This window comes from Pleurodeles waltl, chromosome 12, assembly GCF_031143425.1.
Source record: "Pleurodeles waltl isolate 20211129_DDA chromosome 12, aPleWal1.hap1.20221129, whole genome shotgun sequence".
NCBI classification, from domain to species: domain Eukaryota; kingdom Metazoa; phylum Chordata; class Amphibia; order Caudata; family Salamandridae; genus Pleurodeles; species Pleurodeles waltl.
In genome coordinates this window covers 274,045,891-274,062,573 of record NC_090451.1, presented here as the reverse complement: position 1 = coordinate 274,062,573, position 16,683 = coordinate 274,045,891, and the positions used below count along the sequence as shown (strand labels likewise).

The window sequence follows — 16,683 nt, the reverse complement described above, 5'->3', positions numbered from 1 at the left end:
AATCAATTACAAAAAAAAAAAAAAAGCCTCCAGTATGGAAAAGACATTACACTGCGATGTTCCATACTGCTACTCAAGGACGCTTAACAAAGCTCAAAAACATTGCAGCATTTAACAGGCTTGGAAGAGTGCTGGACTGTTACCGAGGTAAAGCATATACTGTAGAGACCGTACATATTATTCCTAATTTAACGACCTTTGAATGGCCTTGAGTATCAATGTACCTTCTTTTTGTATGGGGTTTAATTTTTGAACAGGTTAAAGTAGTTGATGAAAAAATCCACACCAATAGAAACAAAGTCTTTTTTTTAATATTGTACGAAAAATTGATGACTACCACAATGAAAAGTATTTAAAAAACAAACATTCTCATTCCTACCAACTAGAACAGCTCCGACGATTCACCATGCTATTCCAATGATAGAAAGTTTAGCCGCCACAGAGAAAAAATAAAAAATAAATCAAATTAAAAAATCCTTCTGCCAACATTGTTTCTCTACATTTTAAAGCTGTGCTCACAGAGACTGCTTCTTTCACCATGTCTTCATGCAGGCAGCAGTAGCATTCAGTTGTAAATAAAATTGAACCTAGACATAAAAGGGAAGGAGTCATAAACATAGGTTCAATCGACATTTAAAAGCAAAAATACATACATAAATACATACAAACACCAGTATGGCAACCTGTGTACAATAAAAAAGGTCGATTTCCGTAATGAGCAACAAATCTCATCACTGGAATAACTTGGATATGGGCATAATAAGATTGTGCTAGAAATAGCTAGTCACCCTTGCAACTAGACAGATAAAAACGATCTTGCTATAAACAAACTTTTCCGGAACTATGTCCGCTATTGGTACAGAAATGTGCACTCTTGATTCTCCGTCCATGTTTACGCAGAAAACAGATTTTCCAACATGCATATAAAATAGTTTAGAAATCAATAATTTACGATTGCATTACTAAAAGTTTATTTTATTTGCACAGCAGCTGGAAAATAGTCCCCATAATAGAAGAAAAAGCATGGACGCTTTGTACTCCAGTACACGGACAAAAAAAACAAAAAACATTGCAAATGGATAACAGTGGATGAATAGTAAAGACACAATCAAATCCCACTTTACACTGCTCTATTTTCCACACAGACTACATTACAATTAAAAAAAATAAAAATATGCACTATATAGTAAGGGTTTGGCAAAATGCAAAGCTTTTCTCAATGTCTTAGATTTTCAATGTTTTTATTTGAAAAACAATGTTAAAACAACTAGTTTGTACAAAACGGTATCAGTTAGCAAAGAGGGGTGCTATATCAATAATCAGTCTTCCTGTTCACGGATGCCCAGGTTCTTTCATCAGGAATTTGTTGCTAGTCGTTAACAAAAGCACAAACAATGGAAAAATGAAAGAAAACGAGGGAAGGTTACAATAACATTAAAATAAACACGTAAAGCATTCACAGCAGTTGATCCTTCAATCTGCATATATAACAGGAAAGTAAGGTTTGATGGCAGAATTTTAGATTGCAAGTTACTTATAACCTGAGGAGTCCAAGCACATCACAAATTATCAGACTAGTTTGAGTCATATAAAAAAAAAAAAGCAGCAAAGGCTCTTAAAAATGTAGTACTGCCCATCGTTTGCCAGTGTAGAAAGGATTTAAAAAGATTTTGAATGTAATACCTGCTTAAAAGCTGAGGAAGACTGGAAATGATTGGTCCATAACCTGGTGAATTGTCATATAGTTCAAATAATGGTGCAGCTACCAACTTGTAGTTCTTTGGAACGGCAAACAAAGCTAAAAAGGAGAAAATTACATTTTATTTTTTGCCACAAAGATAGTTTTGATGCGAAAACTGTTTACTTTACAAAACATTTATTTTGCCATAAAGAAGCTATCACTGTACTACTTTAAAGCGAAAGTAAAAAAAAAAAAATGGGCTTCAGATACATTTGTTTAGTTTAGTATTCTTTTAGCACACATTAGTGGGGAAAGAAGTAACTAAGCACAGACATTTACTTTATGCTGATGCATTTGACACAATTCTTGGGTTTCCGTGATATTCCTGTTCCGTGTAATTCCCCAAACTTCATTATTTTGCATAATTATGTGCCATTTGTAGTAAATGTTTCTCACCAATGTGTCATTTGTGTTAAATAAAATTACAGTGATAGCACAGGAACAACAGAACACGAGTGGGTGTCATTCATAGTGATTTGGATGTTTTCATAGGTTTGGCATGAAATGCATCCTTGAGTAAAAAAAAAAAAAATTATGTGAGGGTACACTTCAAGCTAAAATATAGTACACAATTACGTATTTTCAAAAGACGCAAATTTAGCACACCCTTAGTAATAACCTCCAGATTCAGTGTTTCATTCATTTTAAAAAGAGACTGAAGTGCAAAGCCCGCTGGCTACTCTTCTCTGAATCTTCCAATACCTGACCTGTCTGTGGAATTTCAACATGGTCGTACTGGCTATAAAACCTATGAATTATAAGACTGCAAAATAAAATTATTTTCCTCTTCTACTCTCTCACGTTTCAAACGTAATCTAATTATACAAGCTATATGTAAGAGACACAATTAACCCAATGCAGCATCACATTAGAAAAATTCAGGAAATAACTAGTCTCATGAGATCTGTACAATTTCAATGTGGTGCCAAAAGGGACATGTAAGTCCTAGTGAAGTAGACAATGTGTCAGACGTATACTGTAATTTTAATGTATACCGATACCCAGAGCCATTAAGAACCTGCAAGACTTAACCAGCACTTAAAACAATTTCCCATCATGGAGCATTAATCACTTGAATAACACTGATAAGCACACTGTTACTGGAAAGGACCTTGTTTCAATACTAGAATAGTAGCTTCAAATAACACTTACCTTTTTCCTGGAGTTGAACCAAAAATAGTTTTTTGTGCTCTTTAGGCTTGGTTATATGAGCTGGAATATAGGGATACTGTAAACAAAACCAATACAATTATAAATAAGCTTATCATTTGAAAGTAAGGAAATTACAGTGTAACTGTTAACGACAAACAAAAGAAGACTATCTAGCTGGCTAAATAACACCTCTAATCCAACATTATTTTTTTACTTCTTTCATATACTTCAGAAGGATGACCTGCTGAGACAATTAGCTAGGATTCAAATATGGGGCTTGGGATTTCGAAGGTTATTGCAGACTTGTGGTCTTCTGTTGCTCTGTAGTTTTAAGATATGAAGATACATGGAAGGTTTAATATATCCAAAGAATGCAAAGCTAATTCATTCCTACAGTGCGTTGACCCAACACCTAATTCTGCAACCCATCTCTGCTCTGTGTAATTTTGCAGTACTCATATCCCAAAGTGCCCTGTCGAATGCTTTCTTTGCGCCTAGTGACAGAAGAACAGCTGTTTTATTGCATTTCCGGACTAGGTATAGTAGGTGGAGGGCTCTTTTCGTGGTCTACCTCAGGGGATTAAAGCATGTCTGTACAGAGTTGACATTCAACTGGGAGATCGGGTGATAGTCTGCGAACAAAGAGGAGTCTTTGACAAGTTTCAGTAGTATGGAGATTGCTGCTTCACCCATGAAGGGGGCAAGTCAGTGATCCATACCACTGAAAATTTCTGTTAACATCAGAGCTATCAGAGGTGCAGACTGCTTATAAAATGCTGATGTGTAGCCATAAGGCCTGGGGACTTGCCCACCTAGGCTTTTAATGACTTCAGCTACTGTTATAGATTCGTTCAAACGATCTTCCTCCTGAGAAGGCACCATGGGAAGGGTAACAGAGTAAATATGTATTAGTGGCTTTCATATCTATTGTGGAAGCAGTGAATAATCCTCTGTTAACAAGCACAAGAAGGATTCTTACCTGACCGGGTCTGTTCCTTTCATCACACCTCTTTCATTTCTCATTTTCTGGATATAGTTTTGCACCCTTTTTCCTCAGAGTCTGCTGGGGAGCAGGGCTCTCTCTATACTGCTTCCCTCATGAAAGTGCATGCCCACTCTGACCTGGATGCAGTTAGGTTTACTGTATTCTGCGGTGCGGATTTGACCCCTAACGGAAGTCAGCTACTCCCATTTTTTTTTTTTGGGTGGGGTTTTTGTGGGAAAATGCCCCCTTTTTAGTGGCGTCATACCCATTTTTTCTGGACCGAGGCGGCTGGATTTTTGGCACTGCTAGCCTGGTCCCAATGCAAGTACTCCGAATCCTTAAAATATGCCAACACTGGCTATGCTCCTGAGTGGCATATTTAACTTACCTATAAATTCCTAACACAGAGCACCAAAGCGCACCTAAGGCCCTAGAGTTAAATGTCACTCACTAATGGACTGCATAGAAGGTGTCACAATAAAGCAACCGTGCTAAGCATGTCTCCACACCTGCCTCTGCAGCCTGGGAAGGCTATTTTAAAACTGCCAATTTGACTTACCACAAAAACCTTCTGCCAGGCCTAAACCATCATTTTTATTGCTTGCACTGGCTCACATTATAAAACCTTGGAATTCCAGGATTTCAAAAGTAATTTAAAATCTAACTTACTGGTCAAGTCAGATTTCATATTGCTATTTTGAAAATGGGACTTTAGAAAGTTTTCATTTTCCTGCCTGGGCTAAATGTGCCTTTCTGACAGTGTTCAGTATCACCTGACTCTTAATGTTTCTCCTGTAGTGAGATGTGTATTACTCCCAGATAGTGGTTAAAGGGCTATGGTTGTGGGAAGGGAGTTTCCTCCCTTGCCTGGCCTCTTCCCAAGCTTCAAAGGAAGCCTACCCAGTCACTGGCAGATGTAGCTCAAGCATGCCTCCTCTGTCATAACAGCCAGACTGTCTACAAACTCAATGGGCGGGGGAGCTACCCCAGAACTGGTCTGAAGTGGTGTGTGTGCCTATCATCAGAGCCGCATGTCTAGGTGGGCACAGGGAGCTCTGCACAGCATAAGAAAAGTTCTGCCATGCTGGTTTTAGGTGATGTAGGACAGCTTAAAGTAAAACACAAAGGCAGTTCTGCAAAAGTGAGTAGGGTCACCTCTGTGAACATTGGTTGGGTAGTGACCAGGAGGTTTCCCCACCCGCAGGCTGGCACTGGGCAGCACACTGCCCAGTGCCATAACACTGCTGGACATGCGGAAGACAGAAGGACAGCATGGACGGCAATGACCTGTGAGGAGACACACACAGGCTGGACATGCTCCCACCTTCCCCAGAACTGAGAAGTGGACTTCAAGGGTCAGTTGGCTGGCCTCTTCTTAAGCTACAGAGACACAAATACTGCAAGAACCCCACTTTCCTGAAGAGGCAAGCTTACCTGTTTCACCTAGATCTGTCCTGGACCCTGCTGGTTGCTTCTACTGGAGCAAGTCCTGAACCCCAAATGGTGCCCTTAAGGTCCTGGGACACTTAATATGTGCCCCACATCCTGTCTATCACTAAAAGCTGGGACTTAGAAATCTTTTCAAAGATTTTTGCCTGGTGAACCAACAAAAGACTGGGAACTACCTGCAAGCTGATCTGCCGAGGACACATTGCTGGTGGCACCTACTCTGCCCCATCTGCTGGTGTATTCTTCTCAGCAGCAGCAAGTCTCATTCAGCGGGCACTGCACTGAGTAGCATCCAACAACCATCGCAACACAAACTGAGAGTATAGGGAGATTGGAACAAAGCAATTAGTAGGAATCAACCCATACTAACTCCCTACATATAAAGCCAATAAACACACAAGGGTATGGGGTTCACTAGGGATATGGAGCTGTGTCCACGGGAGATTATCCAGGGGCTCCTGGACCTCAATGGGTGAAACAATGGAGTGTGAGTGCTGTGAGGCGGTGATGGGTAGGAGGAGGGGTTATTTCCTTTACGGACTAGGTGGTCTCACACACTGTATAGTGTCATGCTTCATCATTGGACTACCTAGCCCCACCCAGGTAGGACAGTGCCACCAGGGCGGACTCAACCTCACCGTTAACTGAACGGGAGGGAGTGCGTAAATTATTATTTATTTGGAGTAAGTGGGATCCAGCTAAGCTAGGGGAAGATATAAAAACACCTAAGCAGTTAACGGTGTGTAATCTACATTTTTAATCGTGGCATCTGCTGGTGTATTAAAAACAAGGGTGGGACACCAGGGTGAAAGTAAGCACTCACTGGGTCACCTATCTAAAAAATGGCCGACATGTTTCTGCCCTCTACAATGAGCCAAGGAAGGTCTAGGGGCATTCTTCAGGTCCTAGGATCCCTGAACGTCATGCAATGCAAAGACAAACATCCACACTCAATAAGAGAGTGGGAAAGGAAATATAACAAATGAAGGGGCCTACCTGTGGCGAGGAACTACCTAGCGGAGGCCCCACATCTAAAGGCTACTGGCCCCAGATTCGAGGAGGGGGAGTGTACCCTTATAGTCACACTTACGTCAAAGGAGGCGCTCGCTATTCGCCTAGCTCGACCCCTTCGCTTATATCTTCAAAGTTATCATCAATGTTGTCTGTCCTGTTCCGACCTCAAGAAATTTAGTTTCTAACAGTTTTGCTTTGCTAGTATTGAACAATAATGTAAAAAAGGTTAACACAACATCAGGCATTCTTGTTGACTACCATGATTTGGGGAGCTCATGGGCATCAAAAAAATGTGTCATTAAAGCCAAAATCTAAATCTTTCATGTTTCTTATAATGGTTCCTGCTAATGTTACTGCATCCTTTGATCTTATTTTGACAGCAAGAACTTGAGGACTTGAGAACACCATAAGTGACTCATTCTTTTTGTTAGACTGACAAAAAATAATTCTGTTGTTGTACGTTCTCACCAGAAAAATCTTAATTATTATGGATCAACAGTTTCATCAAAGTTGACCATTATGTTTCTGGTCTCATGGAGTGTGAACCCGTAGCCAGCACTAAAGAGTGGCTTTAAAACTTCATTTGCTTTTTCAAAGAGTGCAAACTTAACTGAATGCTGGTGGTTACGCTGGTGCTGGGAGCTTATTGTGCATTCATGTTTTCCAATATAAGCATGTAATGCTGTTCGGCTGACCATACAAATCCACTGCAAACACATTCTCCTTGCTGTTTAGTTCAGCTACTCGGCTGAAAACCTCATCTAGAAAGAAACTAGCTGCAAATAAAAACTTTGCGCCCTTTGAGACTCACATAATTTGTACTTTGTTCTTTCGTCAATCCCTTTGGCCCTTGTTCTAGCTAAACAATAGAGAACACATTTAGGATCCTCTGCTTTCTGATCAGTTGTTGGAGGTGGACAAGGGGTAGCCATGGATCTTCTAAGTGAATGGGCAATGGGTTTGGTTGTCATCACTTTCTCAGAAGACTCAGATTCTTGTTGTGTTTCACCAGCTTCTGCTATTTTTTGGCAATTTCTTGCCAGGCTTTTTTACCCATTGTATAGGACTTGTAGCACTTGTTAAAATGATAAAATATTTGATCTTCTTCACCCATCAGTTTCAATCTTTTGTGAACTTTGTCTTGCCTAATTTATGCAGCATGTTGAACTATTAGTTTGGCACATGACACATTTTTCTTTGCTGAAGGAGTCCTCAGATTTTGTAGTTAGCAACACCCTGCCAGGAGGTAAAGATCTCCTCTTACCACCTGCTTCGTTCATGTTTACTCAATAGAAAACCAGAAACAAAAACAATATTAAAATAAATTACCAATATTTTGGCTAAAACACATTATAGAGCCACCATTCTGGAAATTGGCAGAAAGGTTGCTCTGATGGTTTATTTTCTGTCTCTAAGACTCATTGACCCCCAAAACCTATACTTTGACACCAAAATGAAGTATATAGGTCTCATGGTTCCTGAAATATTACATCATCACTGCAAAACATCAGCCATTTTTAACAATGTCGTTCAGAAACATTCGGCCCGGATTAGCAATGTCTACCCAGGTGAAATTACTTCTCTAACGATCCAAAAACACCAATCAAAAAATGAAAATCTCTGGCCAACAATGTTTTTTTTTTTTTTTTTTTTTTAACGGAGGTATATCAGGGTCCAGGACTACAAGTGAGGAAGCAGGGATTAATCCCGAGATTTCTGGTTGGACCGTCTGCAATTCAGCCATTAGATGTATATGCAGTCCTTCCCCTACACCCACCTTACCACCAACAACCTCTTCCCCCCAAAACTCCCACCCTGCTAACATCAATGTAGCCCTCGGTCACATCACAGACCAAGCCTGGGTAAATATTTTCAAGTACCCATGCTCCAGAAGTTCAGATGAACAGTCAGCCACTTCCACTGCAAGACGTTTTCTGGCCTGTGAGGAAGAGGAGAGTACAGGGACATAGAAATCCCAACTCAGGCACGCCGCATGCCTCAGGGCTCCTTGTAGCGAGAACTACACTGCACAGAACAGAACTACAAACATTGAATATTCGTGTCAGTGGCAAAAAGCTCCACCAGATGGTTGAAACGCACTGCGCCACCTGTGGAAGAAGACACCACTCATGATCAACAACAGGATGCTGACAGAAATCAGCAGTCTTGCAGTTCAGGGAGGCTGACAGATGGTTCATAATTAGCCAAACAGTGAGTGATTGAGTCCAATTCCAAGAGCACAGCCTTAGACAGAAGATGCAATTCCATGCCACCCTGTTTCTTGGAATACCACATATTGACTGTGTCACTGGTTAGGACCTAAACTAACTGCCTGCCGATGGAAGACAGGAATGTCTTGAAGGTAAGGGGGACCACCCAACACTTAACCAGACAGCTCTGTGGATTCCGCTGTGTAGGAGACTATCAACACCGCCACTGAATTTTTCTTCACACAATTTGTCGTTTTGTAATCAAGCTGGTGCCAGTGGCATTGAAGATGGCACCGGCACCAATGTTGAAGCAATTTGCAAGGCCTTGGGTGGAGGAAGAGGTTTGGCTCATGGGAAACAGCATCTGGATGAGGGTCAGCCAGCATCAGGGATGGAGGTGCCTCTGGAAGACAGGCTTTTTGACAGTGTAGAGACACCCCAGATAGTGCATGAGTGGAGTGGAAACAGGGCAGCATAGCAATAGACTGAAAACGCTAGAAATTGAACACTGAGCTCTGGAACTAACTCCTGTGTCAAATCTTGCGCTAGATGCATCTCTACCAAAACTGCCACCAAAGGCTATGTGAAGGCCAGAGTTGGGGAACAAAGTTGCAGGCCGGATAACTTAACCATCAAGCAGGAAGGAATGCGGAGAAGGGAAGGTAAATAATCCCTCTTGTAATGTTCCTTATGCTTCTTCAAAGGGGACATATCCTTGGAAATATCCAAAGATCTGCTGGTCAAAAAGTGAGCTACAGCAGGCACCTGGGGCCAACCCTCGATCTGGAGCGACAACGTGCCAAGGGCTCGTCTTGAGCCAGTACAACAAAGAGCTTCACCTGCTGCTCACTGATGACTTTGGAGGCCACACTTCTCTCATGACCAAAGACAAGCGCAGAGAGGATATGAGAATGACACCAGGAGTGACAACCTGAGATTTTCGGGTGAGACATACTGTCAAAGGCACTGCAAGAAAGATAATTTAAGAGGAAATATTCAGAGTAGAGCAACTCAGGATCTGCACTGGATAGTGTGAGGAAAAAAGAAATTGAACTTGGCTCTATGCTATTATCCAGGATGCATTTCAAGCGGTGTAGAAGAGCTATTTCAACTTTCAGGGGGAGGTCTGGAGCTAGAAAAAATGTAAGTGGTGAGGAATCTGCAACTAGAAGTATCCATCAGGAAAATAAATGCAGAGAGTCAATGTGACATGTAGCTGCTACAACGCAGGCACAGACACTTGGTAGCAAATTGGCCCCTCTGTCACTCCCCTCTAAAAAAACAACTCAGCTCCTGGGCTTAATTTCCTTGGTTCAGAGGACAGCCAAGTCCCAGAAAATTTAACTCTTTGCAGTGGGTCCTAATGCCTTGGGTACTATGAACTGCCTATGATGTTATGGTTTTGTTTTACCAATCAATGTGGTTAATTTTGTCTTAAGTGTTACAGTTTTGATTGTTTGTCTTCTGTTTTATGGTGCATCACATTATGTATACCTCCAACAAAATGTAGTACCTAAATTGCTCATAACCAGAATATCCAGTAGAACTAGACTAACTCTACAACTTCAACCGTTATAAGAAAACGGACAGTCAAAGAGTTACTAATCTGTAAAGCATTCCAGATGAGGTGTGAAGGGATAGCGGAGGGACAAAAAGGGTATTTCATGCGAAAGCAGGCTTCTCCAACAAGAAATTCGAGAGCTACTGGTAGCACTCGTGCTATCTGCAAGTGGATCTCCGGCGTGCAGACCAGCCTACTAAATTAGAACGATTTACTTGGCTGAATATATGTAAACCAAAATTTAAACTACTCATACAGAGGCATTCCACATTGACAAAACCTTTTAACGTTTCTGCCGACTACCATGCCATATTCACTGAGTTGATCACTGCTGGTAATCTTGCATATGGTGGGCACCAATTCAATCTTGACTGACGTGGTCACTATCAAAGCTCCAATAATACTGCTAGCTCTTATTACAGAAAAGGGTGAAGACCCCTGTTCTAAGGTAATTGCTAGTCAGCACAAACTAAAGAATAACTGTGAAAAAGCATCATATTTCAAATATCAGTGTTGCTCGTACTTGTTTCAACACCAACATGCAAACTTCGCATATCATGCAGGATCAAACCATCTGGTAAACATAGTATACAAGTTTACTACTTAAGCTCCTGTGCTGTATGTTAGGACACATCCTAAAATTCAGCAAACACGATCTACGCTTTAGCACTGAATTGACTTAGCAGCCACAATTGAAATGCAGATTTGAAATATCAGACACAAGAAAGTGATGTTCACCTGTGGGGGTTCAAAGTTGGGCCTCCACCAGTTGCCAATACAGTCATCGATCACCCAGTCTTGCACCACTCCGTCCTGACGTCCAAGAATCTGTGGATCAATGCAATAAGTCCGTAAAATACCTACAAAAGTCACATTTGGAAACCTGGAACAGATTAACAAGTAACGTAAAATACAATATAATCCATTAGAAAATACAAAGGTGAACTATGTTGAATGTGCCACATAAACTCAAGTTAAATTATTTGACTGTATTGGACCGGACTGTGTAATTCTTAGTATATCACAGGAATCAGTAAGACGGCCAAATTTGTTTTCAAACTGTAAATATGTTTCCTGCAAGATAGTCCCCACTAGTCACATAGGCATATCAAAGTAAATACACTAAAAGTGGGAGGGATAAAAACGCATTAAGCTTCATATATTATTCCTTTTTGGTATGTAGAGGAATAATGACTAGATGCAGGATAGATTTAGTTTCACCGAATTCTTTCAGGAATAAGAATAGTTAAGTAGCTTTAAGAAGTTTTATGTTCAAATGCCAGAGTAGAACAAATCACTGTTTGTAAAAAGCTTTCTTTGGCTCAGTGGTCTCATAGTGAACTTAGATTAGAGGTTTTGAATGAATAGAGAGTATGAAGCTCAGACACTGTACTAATATTTTGTAAATATATATCTGTATATGTTTAATTTATGTTTAAGCTCTCACAAAACAGTAGGAAACTCTAGAGTCAAAAAATGTATGATCACGTGCACAGGTCACGAACACCAACTGTAAACTAATGCGATGTGTTGACAGCAGCCTGGGTATCGATTAGGGGTCTTCAAAATATGTAATTCCCTCCTCCTCCGAATGATGTATTTGCCAATTCAAATACTGCATTTGTTCTTTTTAAAATGTAATTAAATACAAGGTTGCCAGTAAGCTAGTGGAATCCTGGACTCCCTAAAAGTAATCTGTTCAATCTTATGAGAAACAGAGGGATTGACTTTGAGGTTATTTGTACCCCTCCATCCCCCTGCCTCCACAGACAGCTACTTCCAGGAAGGACACTAGTTATTAAAAAAAAAAAAAAAAAAAAAAAAAAAAAAAAAGACATTACTGATGGCCATTTCAGATTGGCTAACTGGCACTCCTGTTTCTTACACTAAAAAGAATAAGTCTCCATTCCCTGGGTGCATAATTAATGTTTCTCTGCACCTCTGGTCTAGATTGTTCTCAGAGGGACGAACAACACTTATGACTGCTTCTTTCACATTTAGATGGGATTGCACGCAGGCATGTGCCAAAGCAACGGGTGACAGCTGAGCTCTTTTTCAATGGGGAACCAAACGATAACTTTTGACTCTTGGAACCTCCCCTGCACTGTATGTTCAAAGGGAAGTGTTTGCTTGTTTTTTTGTTATATGCTTTTATTTAGCTTTCACTATTTCAGTCCTACTGCAGTATTTTATTAAATGTGCTTTAGCTTATAACATTTCTGTGATAATAAATATTGGTTAAAACCATAATCATAGGTTCGGTTTTGTGAGTCTTGTAAGAGTTGCAAATTCACATACCACGGAGAGCACTCTCTGTCTGGTCTGTGAAGCACTAAGTGGAGTAGTTGAGCAGGACTGTGCTGCGGTAACAAGTATATCTATACAGAGGAGAGTGGAGGGGTATTTCCCACTGGTTACTAAGGAGGATATTGAGCCCTAACTGTTTGTATCCTGTGAAGTCCTTCAAAGGTATTACCTTGTTAGATTCAGGTTTGGCATTTCACACTTTCTAGTAGCCTATCCGAGTAATGTGTATTCTGAGTCCACACTTTATCTGTGTCCCTGTGATTCTATTTTCATTCAGTCTATGTTGCACTTCACCTTTTTTTGCACTTCATATACTGCATCCAGGAAAAGGTTATCAATACCGCTGCTAAAACATCTGAATATTAGAAGGTGCAGGCCAGCCCAGCCCAGTTGTATCTTCAGCTTAATATATTTAAGTGTTTATAAGTTCATCTCTACCGCGGTGAAACTCTGAGGCTTTTGGGGAAGTGAAAGCTGTAGGTTTGATTGTCTACATTTGGAATGCCCTAATGGTTTTAATTGTTTCTCTATATTTTAACATTGTTAATGCTGTTTTGTCTATTATGATATTCTTTTTGTACCAAACAAATAATTTTGACTGACTGTCCTATACAGAGAGTGGCTTCCTAGTTCCATGCCATCCCCTGCCATGTGGATACTAAAAAACATTAAATGCAATTCTTTCAAAATCCTAAAGAGTGACTACAGATGTGGTGGAAGTACTAACTTTACTACAGAGCAGTGGTCTCCAAACATTTTAATGCCGAGCCCCCCACCCCAGTTGAATTTTTTTTTTTAAATGATCGCTCCCCCCTCCGAATTTTTCACAAATATTTTATAAAAGATGGCAATATTTAAATATGTCTAGATGTATTTAAACAATGCAGTTAAGTATTGTTACCTTTTTAAAAATGCATGTTTCTACTTAAAACAAAACACTTATCTGTGTAATGCTTCTTTTGGCCGGAGCCCCACCCCCTGGGATCACTTGAGGCCCCCAAGGGGGGCCTGCCCCCAGTTTGAAGACCCCTGCTATGGAGTTTTTTCCTAAAAATCTAATTTAAATTTATTTGGCGGACAAGAAACAAATATTTCAGTTCGCTGGGAGAAAAAAAAAAAAACAGACGGATAACCCAGAGAATGTTACTAAATATTTAGATTACATGGGAATTTTATAGCTACACTTACAAGCCAGGCACTTTTCTCACTTCAAGGCTTCCACATGGATCATCCCTCCACAGGGAAGAGGGCTCTCTCTGATAGATCCCACCCTTAAGCAGGACTATTCATTAAATTCCCCTTGATTGTCCACACTGTGATTAGTACAATCTAGTAAGTACTGTTACTTTAACTCATCTCATAAGGCGGTATGTAGAATGCTACAAAAAAACACAAATTAAAGATTTAACTATATCTGACCAAAGAATGCTACATGGAAGATCTGTCCAAATTTCATCTTACTTCATAATAACACGGCAAAGAGTATCTGAACTGCAGAAATATCATCCACATAAAAAAAATACTCTAGGATTCGAGAATCCTCCCACGGCGAACAAACTGATGCTTCAAGATAGACAAGGGGGAACACATTCTCAGAAGCTTCAGGTTGTATCTGACTAGGAGCTGTGGTTAAGTAATATTTAAATCAATATGTATCAGGGAAATGGAGAACTGAAAGTGGAATGGTCATACTCATAACTGGAAATAGGTAATATTACTTACAGAGAAATCAATTAAAATATGAAGGCTTTGAAATTTTTTTTTAGACGTACCTCAGTCATCAGGCGTTTAAGTCCTTCCACCTCATCTTCCCCTGGGTTAATTTCACCTCCAGGCCTGTTAACATAAGACAAATAATTAAACTCATGCACGCTTCTTCGACATGATTCGCCTAATTATCATCTGACTTCAAAAGCCTTTTGAAAACTATTAAGAACATTTTCCAAAATTGTCAAGGCCAATATTATATTTTGGATGAAAGTGGCATAGGAAATGCCTGCAGCAGTAAATCGTATTTATATAGTTCTTACGACTCCCTAATGAGGGGTTGAAGCGCTTTGGGAGAGCAGCACTCTACTCCGGAACCCAAGATTAGCGTTAAATAGTTAGTAGGTTAGTACATCTTTTGTTCCCTTTCTACATTAGTGTTGTTAAGTTTGTTCTCTTGATTTCCTGAATCTTTAGTAGACATAGAATGCTGAGAACAGATTTGAAAGGGGAAGTAGTAAGTTGCTGTAAGTAGTGGTTTGTGTGTGCCTGTTAGCTGGGTGACATGGCTAAAAAAGGAAGGTAGCATATGAGAAGGATGTCTGGAGGTTCATAGTAGTAGGAAATGTTTGGGATGAGTCAGATGACGGATGGGACAAATTAACTTATACATACAGATATGCACATGACACTTGGTAAGGTTTTAAAGGTTGGAGAAAAAACCTGTATATAAATACCCAATTGTGCAGAGAAGCAGCAATATTTACGAGCGTCCCCATTCTGCCTATGTAACTGGTGGCCACCCTCCAGGCTGGAACCACAGTCCGGTGTGTCTCAACAGATTGATCTCTCTTCTCGCATCATTCAGGAGAGCTTCGTGCTCTCCTCGGCCGTTAGCATCTGTCAACCGGATAGGTGGGGTCATGGTGATCTGCGAAGGCCCACTCATTAACTATGAGGGGCTGCGAGGCCCAATAATACTTCAGGATATCAGGGACCGCCAGGGCCCCATCGTACACTCCTTTCTGTAATTTAGCCAATGCTATTCTTGGTGCACTATCGTTCCACAGCAGCTGGTGGACCTCCCGATCTATGTTCTTAAAAACCTTCAGAGGGATCCTGCAGGGTATTGTTAGAAATGGAATCTCTAGTTGGCAGTCGTTTTGCACCCTGTCCAAGTAGGGACCCCCACTCTAGTCAGGATAAGGGAGATACCCGCTCAGATAACCCCTGCTCACCCCCTTGGTAGCTTGGCACGAGCAGTCAGGCTTATCTCAGAAGCAATGAGTAAAGCATTTGCACATAACACACAGTAATAAGTGAAAACACTACAAAAGGACACCACACCAGTTTTAGAAAAATAGCCAATATTTATCTATATAATATAAGACCAAATACGATAAAAATCCAACATACAGTAAGAAAAATATGAATTCTGCAATGTTGACTCAAAACTACAGTTCCTTGAAGTCGATAGCTCCACCTGTGGGCTATGACGGCGTCATGATCAACAAAACCAACAGTTAAGGCCGGCCGCGGTGTTGCGGGCCAGCTACGGTGTTGAGAAGACCTGTAAACAGTACCTTGGATTTGCAGGGCGTTGTGATCCTCGCGGTGAGCCCTGGAGAGCGGCGTCACTGTCGTCGCTGTGTCAGTTCCAGAGTTGGTGCAGAAGTCGCCGGGCCCTTGAGGTCACACGTGTTGCAGATCGAACTCCAGGCTGATGAAGTCAGGTGCACCGGTGTGGATGGCGTCGGGGCTGCGGTGCGAAGTGGGAGGATGCGACGTGCAGTGTCCACATGTCACAATGCAGGCAGCGGCTCGGTGACGGCGTCCAGCAGCATCGGTGAGACCAGGTCTGCAGTGTGAAGCGGGGCAGTGCGACGTGCGGTGTCCCCAGGTCACATTGCAGACAGCGGCGTCGTCGTTGCTGAAGCGCTGTCGTCGGTAGGCCCAAGCCAGTGGTGCGGGACGTGATGGGACATGACTCTCACGAGCAGTGTCCACAGGCCACGGTGCAGGCAGGACGCCTGGTGATACAGGAGTCGATGGTGCTGGCATCGGTGGACCGGGGCTGCGGTGAGGGACGGGACGGGATGGTGCTTCGTGTACCTCACAAGCAGTGTCCACAGGCCACGGTGCAGGCAGCGGGGCCGGTGTCAGCAAGAGCGGCGGCGATGCCCAGGCTGCGGTTTGACCAGGCGATGCCGGAGTGCGGGGCCCACAGGTCACGGCGTGAGCAGCCACTCCGTGAAGTCCTCCTATGACAGCGTCAGGGAGACCAGAGTCGCGGTGCAAAGCCGGACAATGCGACTCGTTGCGGCATCGCGGTGGGTTCTCCTCTTGAACAGCACAAAACACACAGTTCCCAGTGCTGCAGGTCGAGGAAACTGAAGTCTTTGGTGTCCCTGAGATTTCCAACAGGAGGCAAGCTCTGCTCCAAACCCTTGGAGAACTTTCTCAAGCAGGACACACAGCAAAGTTCACCCTTTGCGCTCTGTTCAGTCAGAAGCAGCAACTGCAGGCCAGTCCAGCAAAGCAACACAGCAAAGGGACA

At 41.8% G+C, this 16,683-nt stretch overlaps 1 protein-coding gene across 3 annotated transcripts in view; it reads right to left on the bottom strand.

Annotated features, from left to right (window-relative positions):
* Nucleotides 1-289: 289 nt before the first annotated feature.
* Nucleotides 290-16,683, bottom strand: part of NUDT21 (nudix hydrolase 21) — a 78,965-nt gene continuing 62,571 nt past the window's right edge. The window contains exons 3-7 of one of the 3 annotated variants that reach the window (XM_069215836.1): nucleotides 14,192-14,255; nucleotides 10,851-10,940; nucleotides 2,894-2,969; nucleotides 1,684-1,798; nucleotides 290-1,369 (exon numbers count right to left, since the gene is read on the bottom strand). In XM_069215836.1, the coding sequence (XP_069071937.1) occupies nucleotides 1,333-1,369; nucleotides 1,684-1,798; nucleotides 2,894-2,969; nucleotides 10,851-10,940; nucleotides 14,192-14,255 (382 nt within the window). In that variant the 3' untranslated portion in view covers nucleotides 290-1,332. The remainder of the gene's footprint in view (nucleotides 1,370-1,683; nucleotides 1,799-2,893; nucleotides 2,970-10,850; nucleotides 10,941-14,191; nucleotides 14,256-16,683) is intronic. The other 2 variants (XM_069215837.1, XM_069215839.1) reach the window with 2 other exon arrangements.